The sequence below is a fragment of the Nicotiana tomentosiformis genome, chromosome 1 (genome assembly GCF_000390325.3).
Source record: "Nicotiana tomentosiformis chromosome 1, ASM39032v3, whole genome shotgun sequence".
NCBI classification, from domain to species: domain Eukaryota; kingdom Viridiplantae; phylum Streptophyta; class Magnoliopsida; order Solanales; family Solanaceae; genus Nicotiana; species Nicotiana tomentosiformis.
This window is the reverse complement of record NC_090812.1, coordinates 1,751,243-1,766,465: the sequence shown is the minus strand read 5'-3', so window position 1 is coordinate 1,766,465 and position 15,223 is coordinate 1,751,243. Positions and strand designations below refer to the sequence as shown.

The window sequence follows — 15,223 nt, the reverse complement described above, 5'->3', positions numbered from 1 at the left end:
AACTAAAAAAATAAACTATAAATTCGACTGGCTATTTGTGTGAAGATCTCAACATCTTTTTGGGGGGAAATCGGCAAAATAGCAACTTTTGAGGGGTGAAGTACACAAATAGACTTCAAAGTGGGTGGTTTTGAGTGTTTTCTCCGCTTTACTCATGGGAAAAACTTTAACTTTAATAAATATTGCTCCTCGCTTGTCCCATGCGTAATACTTTTAACTTTTGACTTTGAAGTTCTGCTCATGGGCAAGCGTGGATCAATAATTAAAGACAACCCCAAAATATGTCACATTTCTACAATTTTTTTACTTTTGAGATCGCAGATCAAGATTTAGTATTTTAGATTAACTCTTCTAGACGATCAAAACCCTAGATTCATTTTACATATAGAGTTTTTTCTTTATTTTATGTACAATTTATGTGGTGACAAAAGTGGGTTGCTCTAGTGGTGAGCATCCTCCACTTCCAATCAAGAGGTTGTGAGTTCGAGTCACCCCAAGAGCAATGTGGGTAGTACTTGGAGGGAGGGAGCCGAGGGTCTATCGGAAATAGTCTCTCTACCCCAGGGTAGGGGTAAGGTCTGCGTACACACTACCCTCCCCAGACCCCACTAGTGAGATTATAATAAGTTGTTAAAAGGGCCAAATATACTCATGTAGTTTCGAAAATGGTCTAAAAATATCCCTCGTTATACTATTGGGTTATCTATACCCATGCAATCATACTTTTGGTTCAAATATACCCCTCATTTAAACGAAGGGACACGTGTCATCGTCATGTTAGCCAATTCTAAATATCTCATATTTAATTAAAAAATAATTTTCTAAAGCAATTTTTTTGTTATAAAAACTGGAAAAAAATTGAATTTTTTTTTTACTATAAACTAGAAAAAAACGAAAATACTTTTTTCCAGTTTTTACAAAAAAAAACTGCTTTTAAAAAAACTAAAAAATATTTTCTAAAACAATGTTTTTGCAAAAACTGAAAAACAAACTGAAAAATAATTTTCTAAAGCAATGCTTTTGTAAAAACTGGAAAAAACTGAATGTTTTTTTTTTACTAAAAACTGAAAAAATCGAAAATATTTTTTTCCAGTTTTTAGAAAAATATTGCTTTAAAAAAATTGAAAAATATTTTTTAAAGCAATTGTTTTTGTAAAAAAAAAAAAACTGAAAAGCAACTTTCAAAAGCAATGTTTTTGTAAAAAATGGAAAAAAAAATATTTTCTTTTTTTTCAGTTTTTAGTTTATAAAATTTCAGTTTTTTTTTTTCAGTTTTTACAAAAATATTATTTTAGAAAATATTTTTCAGTTTTTAGTAAAAAAAAATTCATTTTTTTCCAGTTTTTACAAACAAACAAAAATTGTTTTAGAAAATTACTTTTTAATTAATTAGGAGATATTTAGAATTGGCCAACATGCCGATGACACGTGTCCCTCTGTTTAAATGAGGGCTCTATTTGAACTCAAAGTATGACGGCAGGGGTATAGATAACCCAATAGTATAACGAGGGATATTTTTAGACCATTTTTGAAAGTACAGAAGTATATTTGGACATTTGTCGTTGTACAATTTATGTGGTATCTTTTGTATGTGTATTATACTTGTTAATCGGGTCGGGCTGACCCGTTTACAACCCGGTTCAGCCCGGTACTGTAGCGTGGGGGGCGGGCTGGGACGGGTTGGACGGGGAGCGGGTTTCGTTAACCTGTTAACGGGCTATAGCCCGGTTCAGCCCGATTTTTAACGTTTTTTATTTTTTTATTTCTTTATTTCTTTATTTTATTTTATTTTTAAATAAAAAATAAAAAATTGACCGTTGGCAACGGTCAAATTCAAATATGATTGTTGGCCAACAACCCTTTTTGCAAAAATGATCATTTCGGCCTACCCCCTTAAGAAAATAGCCCCACACCCCTAGTATTTGATAAATTATAATTTTAACCTTTTAAAAATTATAAATACCCCACTTCTTCTTTATTTTTCCTCACAATTCACTCTCTTACTACTCTAATTCTCTCTTGATATTATTAATTACTGTTCTTAAATTCTCAATTACTTATTATTTCAAGTTTCATCAAATATTTAGTTTAGCCATTACAAAATTATTATTATCAAATATCAAGTATTCAAGTGAAGTGTGGTGTCAACTATCAAGTATCGATCTATCAATTGAAGTTTGATTTTTGATATCAAATTTAGTGCTGCATCCGGAATCCCGGTACACTCGTTCTATATTTTTCTCTTCTTTGGTGTACATTTATTTTATTATTTACAATTATTAATTTAATTTACATAATGGATATATTTAAAGAAGCCAAAAAAGCGTGCACTAGTAAAGGTGGTAGTAAGAAAACTTCCAAATGATCAAGAGGTGGTGCTTGTTCTTCTAGTAGCTTTACACATATTTCTGAAAGTTCACGTGAAAATTTAAATGTAGATTATGAGGGACTTCAACAAAAATTATGGTATAGATGATGATTTAGATGATAATTTAGATGATATTCCATTTTCATCACCTGATAATCTCGAAACACCACCAGCTACACCTGGTAATGCTAGTCAAACTCAAAACATTAGGGGTGGAAGTCGTGGTAATACAAGTAGGCCTCCCCTCCCTATTAAGAAGAACCGAAGATTAAGAAGTAAGTGTTGGAATTTTTTTGACATACTAGAAGAAGATAAAAATTATGTAAGATGTAGAATTTGTAAGGATATTTATAAACATGAGACCGGTAAGGGAGGGAGAACGGGTCAACTTCGTAGGCACGTGGTAGACAACCACCCTCTTGATTGGGGAGTAGATGAGAAAGATGGGCAACAAAAACTTAATCCGGGTACTGAAGGGTTAATGGGTAAATACGATATTAAGAAAGATCGGGAAGAATTAGCTAAAATGATTGTTTTAGGTTGTTTACCTTTTAGTTTTGCTGCTTCACCATATCTTGTTACTTATATTCAAAGAATTTATAACATTTTGTTTAAAGGTATTCCTAAAAGTACTTGTAGAGCTGATATCTTTAGGCTTTTTGGACAATATCAAACATATATACGTTATTTGTTTGCCAGTCTTTCTTGTAGAATTTCTCTTACTTCTGATATTGGTCATGCTGTAAATGGTAATGATTATTTGACGGTTACATGCCATTGGATGGATGGTAATTTTTGGATGCAAAACGTATTATTGCTTTTAAATATGATGAAGATCAAAGTCATACTGGTGCATTTATAAGTAATAATATCCATGAAGTTGCTATATTTTATAATCTTGCAGAAAAAGTTTTGTGTGTGTCATTTGATAATACTTCTAACAACAATGTTGTTATTACAATATTAAAATTGCATCTACACCCATCACTTCCTGAAATATTTCACGTTAGATGTGCATGTCATATTTATAATTTGATTGTGAAGAGTGGCCTTGGATTATTTAGAGATGATATCACTTTAGTTAGAAGAGCTGTTGGTATAATTCAAGAAAATAATAGAAGTGCTAGATTAAATGCATTTAAAAAAAGATGTGTACACTATGGACTAAAACCAAGACTCATGCATGAAGAAATAGTTAGTAGGTGGAATTATACTTATTTATTCTTAAAATGTTGTTATAAATATAGAATGCCTATAACTGAAGTTGCTAATTCTCATTGTACCGATCTTAGCCGTTTGTTAACATCTAGAACTTGGGATGTCGTTGAAGATATTGTAAAGTTTTTACAAAAAAATTATGTGGCTACACTTGAGTTTCCTAGAGCTTATTATCCTACTATTGCAAATGGTTTAGTTCATATTGCTGAAATTTCTCTTTTACTACATAATTTGAAGAAGAAAGAAGGATATACTTCTGTTGTTGAATCTATGCTAGATAAGTTTAAAAAATATTTTTACCAAATTCCCCCTATTTACCTAATTGATGCTATTTTAAACCCTTATATCAAAATGGCCACTTGTCGCCAATTAATCACTGCTTTATATTCTTATATGGATATTGGACCAACTGAAACTCCTGATATTGACACTTGTATTTCTGATCTACACAAACATTTAGAAATATTATATAATTATTATGCTAACATTGTTGATACTTCTTCTGTTGTAGATGCAAATATTCCTTCAAGTTCAGTTTCAACATCTGGGACCAGTGCTTTGGATGATAATGATGGTGTTGAATATTATTTGATTTGGTCTACAACAGGGGAGCATCAACAAACCAGTAGCAGGAATATTAATGAACTTCAATTATACTTGCAAAAGTCAACAGATCCCCGCACAAAGGAATTTCTACCACTGGGTTGGTGGAGGAGCAACTCAAATCAATTTCTTGTTCTTTCGGCCATGGTTCGAGACGTGCTAAATGTGCCGATTTCAACAGTCGCATCAGAGAGCGCATTTAGCCAAGCAAGGCAGCAACTAGGAGATACCCTTAATTCATTGGGTAGCAACGCTTTGAAAATTCTAGTGTGTTTCAAAAATTGGATAAGATTAGAACGACGAAATCAAGGGCGTAACGAGGTAGATGAAGCGGAGGACCAAGAAATTGGAGATATAATGGTTTATGGTTCTGATTCAACCAATGCCGGTAATCAAGAACCTCATGTTGACATGGATGAACTTATAAAAATGATGCAAAGCATGTGATGTACTATTTTTTTTAATAATTATTGTAAACTTTTAATTTGCAAGTTCAAAAATAACAAAATCAAAAAAGAGCTTGCAACTTAATTTGAAGTATTATATATTATTCAATAAAAATATCAATTGAAAGTCTTCGGAGCTTGATCCTTACATATTGCCTATTGGTCTTATTAAATAATTTTTTGTAGCCACTTACTTTCAAATTTTAATTTTAAAATTATAAAATTTAAATTTCAAATTTTAAACTTCAAAGTTTAATTACTTAAGAAAAACAAAATTTACTTAAAAAAATAATAAAAAATTCCATAGCCCGCTAACAACCAGCTGAGTCCGAACCCGGACGGACAAAAAAAAACTCGAAAAAGTATAGCCCGCTAACATCCCACAATGTTAAACGAACGGACTATTTTTTTTTGTGTCCGGCCCGTCCCAACCCGCCCGTTAAACACCCATAATGTATATGTTGAGTTTTTGGGATGCGTACTCAACAGTTTGGTTACTGAAAAGTCTCATTTAAGATGGGGAATGAATAGTTTATTTGGGACTTACAATCCGTTTGGCCAAGCTGCCAAAAATAATTTCTTTTGAAAAGTTTTTTTTGTTTAAAAGTGCTTTTTGAAAAAAATATTTTTGTAAAATAGTAGTTTGTGTTTGACTATTTCAGTTGGGTAATGCTCTTTGCAAGCTCATTGTGTTTGGTCAATTTTCAAAAAGTACTTTTAAGTATCAATTAAGAAAAATGACAGTAAATGTTCAGTTTGCAATTAGTATTATTTTAAAAAAATGAATCTAAATATTTCTTATAAAATAATTAATTAAAATATAAAACATAAGTAAAAATATAAATTAAAACTCTAATCAATATAAAATATAGTTATTCCAAAGTAATAACATTGAGTATCTAGTATTACTTATTATTTACATTATAATTTAAATATATCAAAATATATTATTTAATACAAATTAAAAATCTACTATTAGGCATAGGATAAAAAGAATAAAAATATAATTGAATAAAAAGAGAAGAAATGTATGGTAGAAATAAAAAGGAAAAGGAAAAAATGTTAAATTGAATAATTTAAAAAATATCAATTTATTGTAAGGTTATTTTTGTCTTGAACAAATTAATTTTCTGCTTCTGGTTATTTGTAGCTTCTCCTTAAAAGCAAAAAAAATTGTTTAAGATCTTAATCTTGCTAATCCTTTTCCTTTTTAAGTATTTTTTTCATCAATTGTAGTCATTAGTCTACACGCCATTGGTTGGTGAAGAAATCTATCGGTTCACGTAGGATAATTCTCAAGGTTAGATTTGATGTCATTAGCCTTGTTAGATTTTTATAATATTAGTTATTTTGATTCTCCTTAAATATGAAAATTTGGTTTTTTCCTCAAATATGACTGGGATAGCCTTTATAGTCTAAATCATGTTGCTGGTTGCAGTGCATAAGCCGTCGAATTTTTAATGACATAACCAAATGCATGAACAAAATTGTGAAGTAAATGTAGAAAGACGAAGATTAATACAAAACACAAACATAGAATGTGTAAGTATCTATCAGCCGATATGGTTATTATTGACGGTCAAAAATTTCAAAGCATTTTGGACTAAATAATTTGAATTAAGATCCTCTTGATGTTGGCTCATCGACAATTTCATTGTACATGTGTTCGGAAAGAGAAAGGAAAAAAAAAAGAAGAGTATAAGCAAAAGTTGGAGAATCCTATATGCTACAACTTCGACAATGCAGACTTATGTTTATTTTTTGGAATTCCAACCATCGTCAATACAATCCTACGAATTTAAAGGATATATCCTAACTTAATTTAGAGGTGGTAAGTATTTAAATTTTATCGAATCTATATCGATAAAATAATTTGGACTATATTTTAAATTCAAGATATATTGGTCCAAACAAATATTATGGGTTAATATAATTGAATTAATTATATTATCCAATATATATGGATTAAATAAAGAAAATTTTACCACATATAGCAAAGGTATACACCCTATTTATTATAAACCAAAATTATTTTAAAATATTATTTTCTATAGCTATCTTTTATATTTTATACCAAAATAAGTATTTATAGTATATACTACCATTGATGCATGAAATACGTTATTTATGTTTTTCCTCTCTTAGACAGATGGACATACCTATTTTTAAGGTGATTGTCGTTATTGTATTCATGAATACACGGCGTGAAAATACGCTATTTATGTTTTTCCTCTCTTAGACAGATGGACATACCTATTTTTAAGGTGATTATCGTTACTGTATTCATGAATACAGCAGCGCGAATACATGCGCGTACAGCCGGACTGCCTGATTTTACGCGCTTTTTACTGATGTATTCATGTATATATGGTGTGAATACATGCATGTACAACTGCACTGCCTTGATTTTAGGTGCTTTTTACTGTTGTATTCATGAATACAGTAGCACGAATACATGTGAATACATGCGCGTACAACTGGACTGCCCTGATTTTATGCGTTTTTTGCTATTGTATTCATGAATACATGGCGCGAATACATGTGAATACATGCGCGTACAACTAAACTACCCTGATTTTTAGGCGTTTCTTGCTGATATATTCATGAACACAGCAGCGCGAATACAACGAATACACTACCGTAACAACTGAATAGTAGTTATAGGAAATAATTATGCATATGGTAGCTATAGGAAGTTAATAGGTACTAAACAATAGTGATTTCTGAAAATTATCTTAAATAAATAGTCTTAATCCATTGGGCTATCCCATTTAATTGGGCTAAAATGATGAGCCCACTTCATTAAGCCCAAGATGTCATATTTCATGAGGTCCAGTTTGGTACCACGTGTCAAATGACGCGGCACGTCAAGTTAAACGGAAGAGCCAATAGGATCATGCCACATGTCAAAATGACAAGGCATGTCAAGTCAAATTAAAAGGCCAATGAAATTGCGTCACATGTGCAAGTGATATGTTCTGGCCAATCAAATGCGGCCTTGTCACACTTCAATTTGATTGGTCGGAAAGAGTTTGTTCTTATCATAACTCTTTCCTCCCAAAACTATAAATAGAGGTCTTCATAACCCAGAAAAGACACCAGAAGTTATAACAAGAAGCAAGAAAGAGCTCGTGGATCAAACACTACAAATTTCTTCACAAGTTTCAAACTTCAACCAATCAAGTTCAAGTTCAAGCAATCAGGTTCAAGCTCAAGAACGAAGAACAAATCAAGTTCAAGCTCAAGAACGAAGAACAAATCAAGATTAAAGGAGTACGAGTTCAAATCAAACTTCGTGCTAGTTGAATTCAAGATCATCATTCGTGGCAAAAATTACATATTCAAAATCAAGTTAAAGGGCCCTTGAATTTATTTACTATGAGAAAGAATAATCAGAGGATTCATAGAGATTGTATACTCAAATTACTTGAAATCAAATACTACGATTGTTGTAATATTTTTCGGTCTTACTTATTTTTCTCGACGCATATTTATTGTCTACAAAGGTCACGAGAATTCAACTTTAATTTCACCATTGAAAATGAAAGAATATTCTTTCAGATTCATTTAATAGCAATTTCTAATCTGATTTTGTTGTGCAATGATAACAATATCGATCGAATAGACACACCACTTATTAGTTTGAGCTTGCGTTTCTTTTTCATATATTGTGTAACTCACAAATATTTTAAAATTATTTATATCATTTTTAAAATGCTTGTACTTCTAAGCATGAGATCCACTTGTAACGTACGTGTCCAAAAACTAATTCCAATTGAAATGGAGGAAGCGTACACAAAAACCCAGCACACATAAATTTACACTAATTTTCTTTAATTGTGTATTTTCTTGCCTGCTTTTTCTTTTGAATACCTAGACTCCACACTTTGGGTGTAAGGATATAAAATGCAAGGTATTTGATAACAACATGACATAGATATCGGTTATAATTCATGGTCCATTTTATTGTGGTTTACATACTTTACTTAAAGTTTAGGCAAACTGGTGAACCTGCTCATACTTGGTGCGATTATAGAATATATCAGTGATTTTATTTTTAATAATTTATTCGAGATAGATGAAATATAACTTTATGTTATATGCATATACAATTTAGTTTTATTATAGTGATGGAATCAGAAAGATAAGTTTTAATTAGAATTAGTGCTTAAATGAACTGAATATTCTATTATAAAAGATTCTTTAAAGAAACAAAAAGAAAAGCAATTTGAAGGAATATATATATAAATATATATATATATATATATATAAATATAATGTGTGTGTGATTTTAATATATGATGACTAATTATCTGTTAGATGTACGTATAAATGTATGTGATTATTTTTCTTTCATCAGATAGTAAAACCTTTGTTTTTCTAGATATTTTCTTAATTCAAATAAGTAATACATGAAATGAAGGGTAAAGAAAAAAGAAAACAATGCAACTTTTTTTTGGTAATTAATAATCTATATTATATTAAAATCTATATTATATTAAAAGGAGGATAGTATGCATTGTGGCTGAGCCAAGTGGCAAGCTAAAATGAAGCCACTTGGCAATTTTAGGAGAACATTAATAATTAAAAATTATAAATAGAAATATAATTAATGGAAGTAGTTTAATGAATCTTATACATAATCTAAATAGATCTTAGATAAATTTAATCTCTCTCTCTCTCTCTCTCTCTCTCTCTCTCTCTCTCTCTCTCTCTATATATATATATATATATATATATATGTATGTATGTATGTATCTATATCTACATCTATATTTATATCAATATATTGATCCACTCATAGATTTTCTTCTATATTAGCTAATAATATGGAGGTAAAAAATTAATTAAAAAACTATAATAGAAAAAAGTTTAAAATATATAAAGACGTAAATTGAGATTATCTATGACTATTTATACTTTGGAGTAAGTTAAAATATAAAATAAAATTAAAATTTACTTAAAATATTAAAGATTTATTGAGTTTAAAAATTAAGTAAATTCAAGCAGCAAAATAAGATCTTACATAAAGTATACAAATTATTTATAAGGAAAGAAAAAAATTAAATAATAAGTAAAAAAATATTTTAATAACAAGAATAATAAAGTCATATTAATATTGATAGATCAGGCAAATGAATATTTTATACGTAAATATTACTACATTATTTAAATATAATGTGTTCAAATAATTAAGAAAATATTTTTCTATGATTAATATTTGAATTGAGTGCGGTTTGTTTAAGTTTGAAATCATAACATAATTTTTTGAAAATGCGGTCCAATTTAGAAATAGAATGATAAAAATTATTTGAATTTGAGATGAGAACGTTTTTTATTTTTTATCTATATTATATTAGAATGAGTATGGTAGAAATAGATATTAAATTCAAATTTTTTGGTTTCAAATTTTCTGGTTTCAAATTTTCTAGTCTTAACTTAATTCGTCTTCTTGAGCCGAGAGTCTATCGGAAACAACCTTTCTATCCCTTCGGGCTCCACTTGTGAGATTTTACTGGATTGTTGTTATTGTTTGTTGTTGATATACTAAGAAACAAACTACTAAAAAAAAGGCCTTCGAGGAAAAGGAAGCTTTTTTAAAATTACCATTTTTCTCTTTTCATTAACTTTATTTTTAATATTCTATTATCTTATTCAAGTTCACATATATTAATTTCTTAAATTGTTCGTCTCATATTTAACCTAACTATTTTTCAATTCTCTTTTATAGAATCTATAATATAATGTTTGATCTTAAAAAACTAATTATTTTTTTTATAAGAGTAAGCTCTTTAATATATTCCATTTTATTCTTTCTACGACCTCGTCAAGCACGGACAAGCAAACTAGTAATTAATATAATATTATAAGGAATGACATAAATAAGATGTACTTTATTTGGTTTTTTTGCGGACTTTGTGGACATCAAATAAGAGGGAAAAGCCAAAACAAAACACGCGAAGGCAAAATTTTCGTGAAAATAGCAAGAGTTAGCTATTTTTCGGACTGGTAATTAAAAAATAGTCAGCGTTTGCAAAGTCATTAGAAAATAGCAACTATTTTGTTGCAACACGAAAAATTCTAGCATAATATATGGGAGATTGATGCACTTGTGTATGAACTTCCAGATATTATGTTGGAATTCCAATATACGGAAAGTTCCAGCATAATATACCGGAGGTTGGAGGCTTGGAACACCTGTGTATGAACTTTCAGCATATTATGCTGGACCAAATATATTCTGCTAGAACTCCAATATATTATGCATAAAAGTTCACATGTAAAAAATTCGAACTCCAGTATATTATATTGGAATATTTTCCGGATTTTTAGCAGTATTTTCGTTCAGATTTAGCTTTTCATAAAAAGTGACTAAATTTTAATTATTTTTGAAACTGTGACTATTTTTCAATAACTATGTATAGATCTCGCTATTTTTGAATTTCACCCAAATTTTTCTCATTAATCACTCATTACTGAGCAAAGATGGAAACACAAACAGTAGTGGACCTACCATCTGTAGCCTTGGCCCAAAACATAACACGCCAGGCAAAAATGAACGAACCTGTGAAATTCCACGTGGTGAATACCCATTTGATATTAAAGTAGTATGCGGATAGCTATCCGAAGCAAACAACTCTTCTCAAATCTTCACCGTTAACACAAAATCAACGGACTTCATTCACTCTCAATCACCACAACGCCAAAAAAATTTCAAACTCTTCAAAATTTCCCAATATTCCCGCCCAACTTCGCTCCTATATAAGTTCCCATCAGACATCGCTCCAATTCACTATTATTGTAACAACCAAAGCAGTGCCGAACCTACAAAGTCTTTCACATTATTATAATACATTCTAAATGGCTCGTACCAAGCAAACTGCCCGCAAATCCACTGGTGGAAAGGCTCCAAGGAAGCAGCTAGCTACCAAGGCCGCGAGAAAGTTAGCTCCGGCGACCGGAGGAGTGAAGAAGCCTCACCGTTTCCGTCCAGGAACTGTCGCTCTCAGGGAAATCAGGAAGTACCAGAAATCTACTGAGTTGTTGATGAGGAAGTTGCCATTTCAGAGGCTGGTGAGGGAAATAGCACAGGATTTCAAGACAGATTTGAGGTTCCAGAGCAGTGCTGTTGCTGCTCTTCAAGAGGCAGCCGAAGCTTACCTTGTTGGACTCTTTGAAGACACCAATCTTTGTGCCATTCACGCGAAGAGGGTCACCATAATGCCAAAGGACATTCAGCTGGCCAGGAGGATCCGTGGAGAAAGGGCTTAGGAAGATGCTTTGTTGGCTTATGGTTATGATTAATTCGTGTTATCTGATTTACTTCTTTATTTTTCTTTGTTTTGTTGGATGTTAGGGTTAATGATGTAAATCAAATGACTTGTTTCAGTCAAAATTTATGTAAAACCTCTGGTTTATTAGTTTTTTAAAATCCGATTAATGAAATCTGTTGGCCGTTTTGGTTCAATCAAAAGTGCTTGTCACATGTATTAGTGTAAAACTTGCAAACAAGTAAACAACTAGAAATTGGAACACTATTGTTGCTATTATAAATCAGGAATGTGCAGGCATACCTTATATTTTTTATTGGAAATTTGAAGACTACGATATATTTCTTAATGATGTGGAGTATTTTTCCGTTCTCTAAATGGCTTTGTTACTTCTGGTAGTGTAGGGCTTTCATATGTATGCTACTATTATTTAAGGAAGGAATAAAAGTATTTAGATTCCTAATTTCCCTAAGAAAGAACTAATTCGTAGGGGTTGGGTTGACGTTGATATTCTTTTTTTACTTAAACCCATCAAAGGTTGAAGTGGTATCTGCTTTGAAGAAATTTCTGTTTTGACTTCAACTTCTGGAAACGTGGTGCTGCAGCTGTAGTATTCAAACTGACTGAGCTATTCTTCTTGAGACTTCATCTCAGCTAACACAAGGGTGCAAATTTTGACCACACAAGTGTAACTTGCTCAACTTGTAATGTTTTGCCGTGTGGACTAGGTATGTATTCATTGATGAGTCAATTTGGACAAAATCCAAAATTAGCAAATTAAAAGCCTGAGTTTTGATTGGGCAAATGTGCTGCGCTGTTAGGGTTATTGGTGTAAACCTCATGATCTTGAACAATAAACATATGTTAAGTGTTGAGTTCTTAGTTCTCTGAAGTTGGTAAAATCTGTTTCATTTTGTTCTAATTTAAAGTTTCGACGAATATCATGCTATATGCATGAATGTTTGTGTGTGTGTCTGTGCATGTGAGGTATTCCAAAACAGTTAAAGTTAAGAAGATTTTACTTTTATTACATCTATAATGGAAGGTGCTTCTTTGTTTCAATACATGACTTTGCCTTTCCCACCCACCAATTGCCCTTGTGACCTAAAACGAGATGTACATAACCTGATTGAAGATTGACATTTGGAACTTTTATTTTTCGTATTTATATAGACACCTTTAACATGTTGAATTGAGGAGTGCAGCTCTTCTATACAGAGGTGTCTAGTGACAGTAAATTAAAAATTTAAAAGGTTCCCCTTTTGTCCTCAAATTCACTTCTTACCACTGTGTCCATAAATACTGGTATTAGGGGAGCAACTGAAGCATTCTAATTCTTTGCAGATCTGAAAACAAACAAGAGTGTGGGTAAACGATGCTCCTTAGCTATGCTGTTCCTAAGAATATCTACTTTCAATTCTAACATTGACAGCAAAAATCCATGCTATATTGAATCAGAAGTGTTCAGCCTCTGCATTATCTTATTAATCAGATTATCAGAAGGTAAGTTTTAGTTTTGTTGTCTGAATAAATGAGCCTTGTGAATTACTTCTCTCATTTCTAACCTGAGATGAACCAATCTATTTTCAGACATCTTGTCTCCTGCAAGTCTTTCTAAATAAAATCTGAACTTTGAGCTGATTGAGTTTGTGAACGTACGACTATAAAAAGGAATGGTAGTTACTTGTTACATATTACAAAGACCCTTTACTTTCTACCAATTGTTTGTTGCTTAAATATGTCAATTTTCTTGGATTTTCTTCAGAGTTAAGGTGTAATCAGTTTGTTGGCTCTCCTGATGTTTCTAGTAATCTTGTGGCTCGATTAGCTAAGAAAAATAATAAAGAGTGCAGCCTACAAACTTGATTTGACTTTGTTGAAATTTATCTTAAAACAAAGCTTCTACTGAATGGTAGTAAATGACTAATAGTATCAAATTTTCAATAGAGAACACTTCCTTGTCAGACCATGCTTACAGTGTGGATTGCCCTATTATTCTTTAGATTACTAACATCACACAAGATTTTTGCTCGGCTTGGTTGCATTAAACAACTACAGTGGTCCGGAGTCCATAACCTTAACTCTGTTATCGAATAATCCAAGTTAAGGTCATTTGGGGTAGTGTTACTTCGCTAATGGTAATAAATTATCAAAATATTTTCAACCAAAAAAAAGGTCAATAATGTAGTTTTATGAATCCCGCAAACTTTCATTTAACAGATGTAGAACATGTAAATTAGTTCGCATGTCTAGTACTAATAAAACATTTGCTTTTGTTGTTTCTTGTAGAGTCTTGATATTTAATTGTCTTGATTTGTGGCTGAATGCTGAAATGATCCACATAACATGATGTCTAAGCTGGGCGAAGTAACATCATCTATGTTACTCCTCAAGTCAGTTTTGCATCTTCATTATGTGCTTCAAAAGATTTACACATACTAGAGTTTGGAATTGTAGATTCTGTATTCTATGTCGTTCACTTGTTTTGACCACAATATATTTGTGATATATGTTCAATATGTTTAAGGGGCTCTTTTTATCGGGCATTTTGAGAGTGCAATTCTATTTTTGCACTGTAGCATTGTGCAATTAGGAGAATGCTGCCCTGCAGCTTGCTGCTTTTGCAACTGCTGCCATGCAGTTTGAAAATATACTGCGCTGTCTGATGTTTTTGTATTTTTTTTTGTTGTAAGAGGCCTTCTCCTTGGTTCTGCATTGACTTGATATATATTCACTTTATGCATGGCTAGATGATTATTCCTGGAGTGGTTTACTGCATTTCATGTGTTAGTACTCTAAACAAGTGGAAGATTAATGCGACTTTTGTTCCATCTCATGGCTCAGACCTAAAGGGAACTATTATACTATTAACTTGAAGGCATCTTCAACAAGTACCTGTGATTAACATTTGATGCTATACAAACTAGATTAAATGCAACTAGTAATTGAAAATGTAATCTAAACTTTCCCAAATGATTATGCCTGTTAAACATCTCCTTGAGCTTATAATATTTCCCAAGCTGGAAACCAATCTGCTCTCGGAGGTATGAAATCTACTTTCGTTGTTTAACTACTAAATACGACAGTAATTTAAAAACCAAGGCATAGAGATGCTAAATTTTGAAGGGTTGTCAACCTCACCCTGTAATTGCAACTACATGAATTTAGTAGCAGCAGCAACAGAAAGATTGATTTTTGTCAAATCATAAATAGGTAAGAAAATAGTTAGACCAAAGACCACATTTTTCATTCTTAATAGCTGCATACACCCTTGCAAGGGCAACAGGAAAACAAGAGCTCAACTAAGAGTTTAAAGA

General features: G+C 31.4%; 1 protein-coding gene across 1 annotated transcript; it reads left to right on the top strand.

Annotated features, from left to right (window-relative positions):
• Positions 1-11,419: 11,419 nt before the first annotated feature.
• LOC104114605 (histone H3.2-like) lies at positions 11,420-12,109 on the top strand. Its single transcript, XM_009625087.4, has one exon. It carries the CDS (start codon positions 11,497-11,499, stop codon positions 11,905-11,907), a length of 411 nt encoding a protein of 136 aa, XP_009623382.1. The 5' UTR covers positions 11,420-11,496; the 3' UTR covers positions 11,908-12,109.
• The last annotated feature ends 3,114 nt before the right edge of the window (positions 12,110-15,223 follow it).

Bases quoted from the DNA above. Each gene is read 5' to 3' on its own strand.
- LOC104114605 (XM_009625087.4), top strand. From the start codon at position 11,497: ATGGCTCGTACCAAGCAAACTGCCCGCAAATCCACTGGTGGAAAGGCT.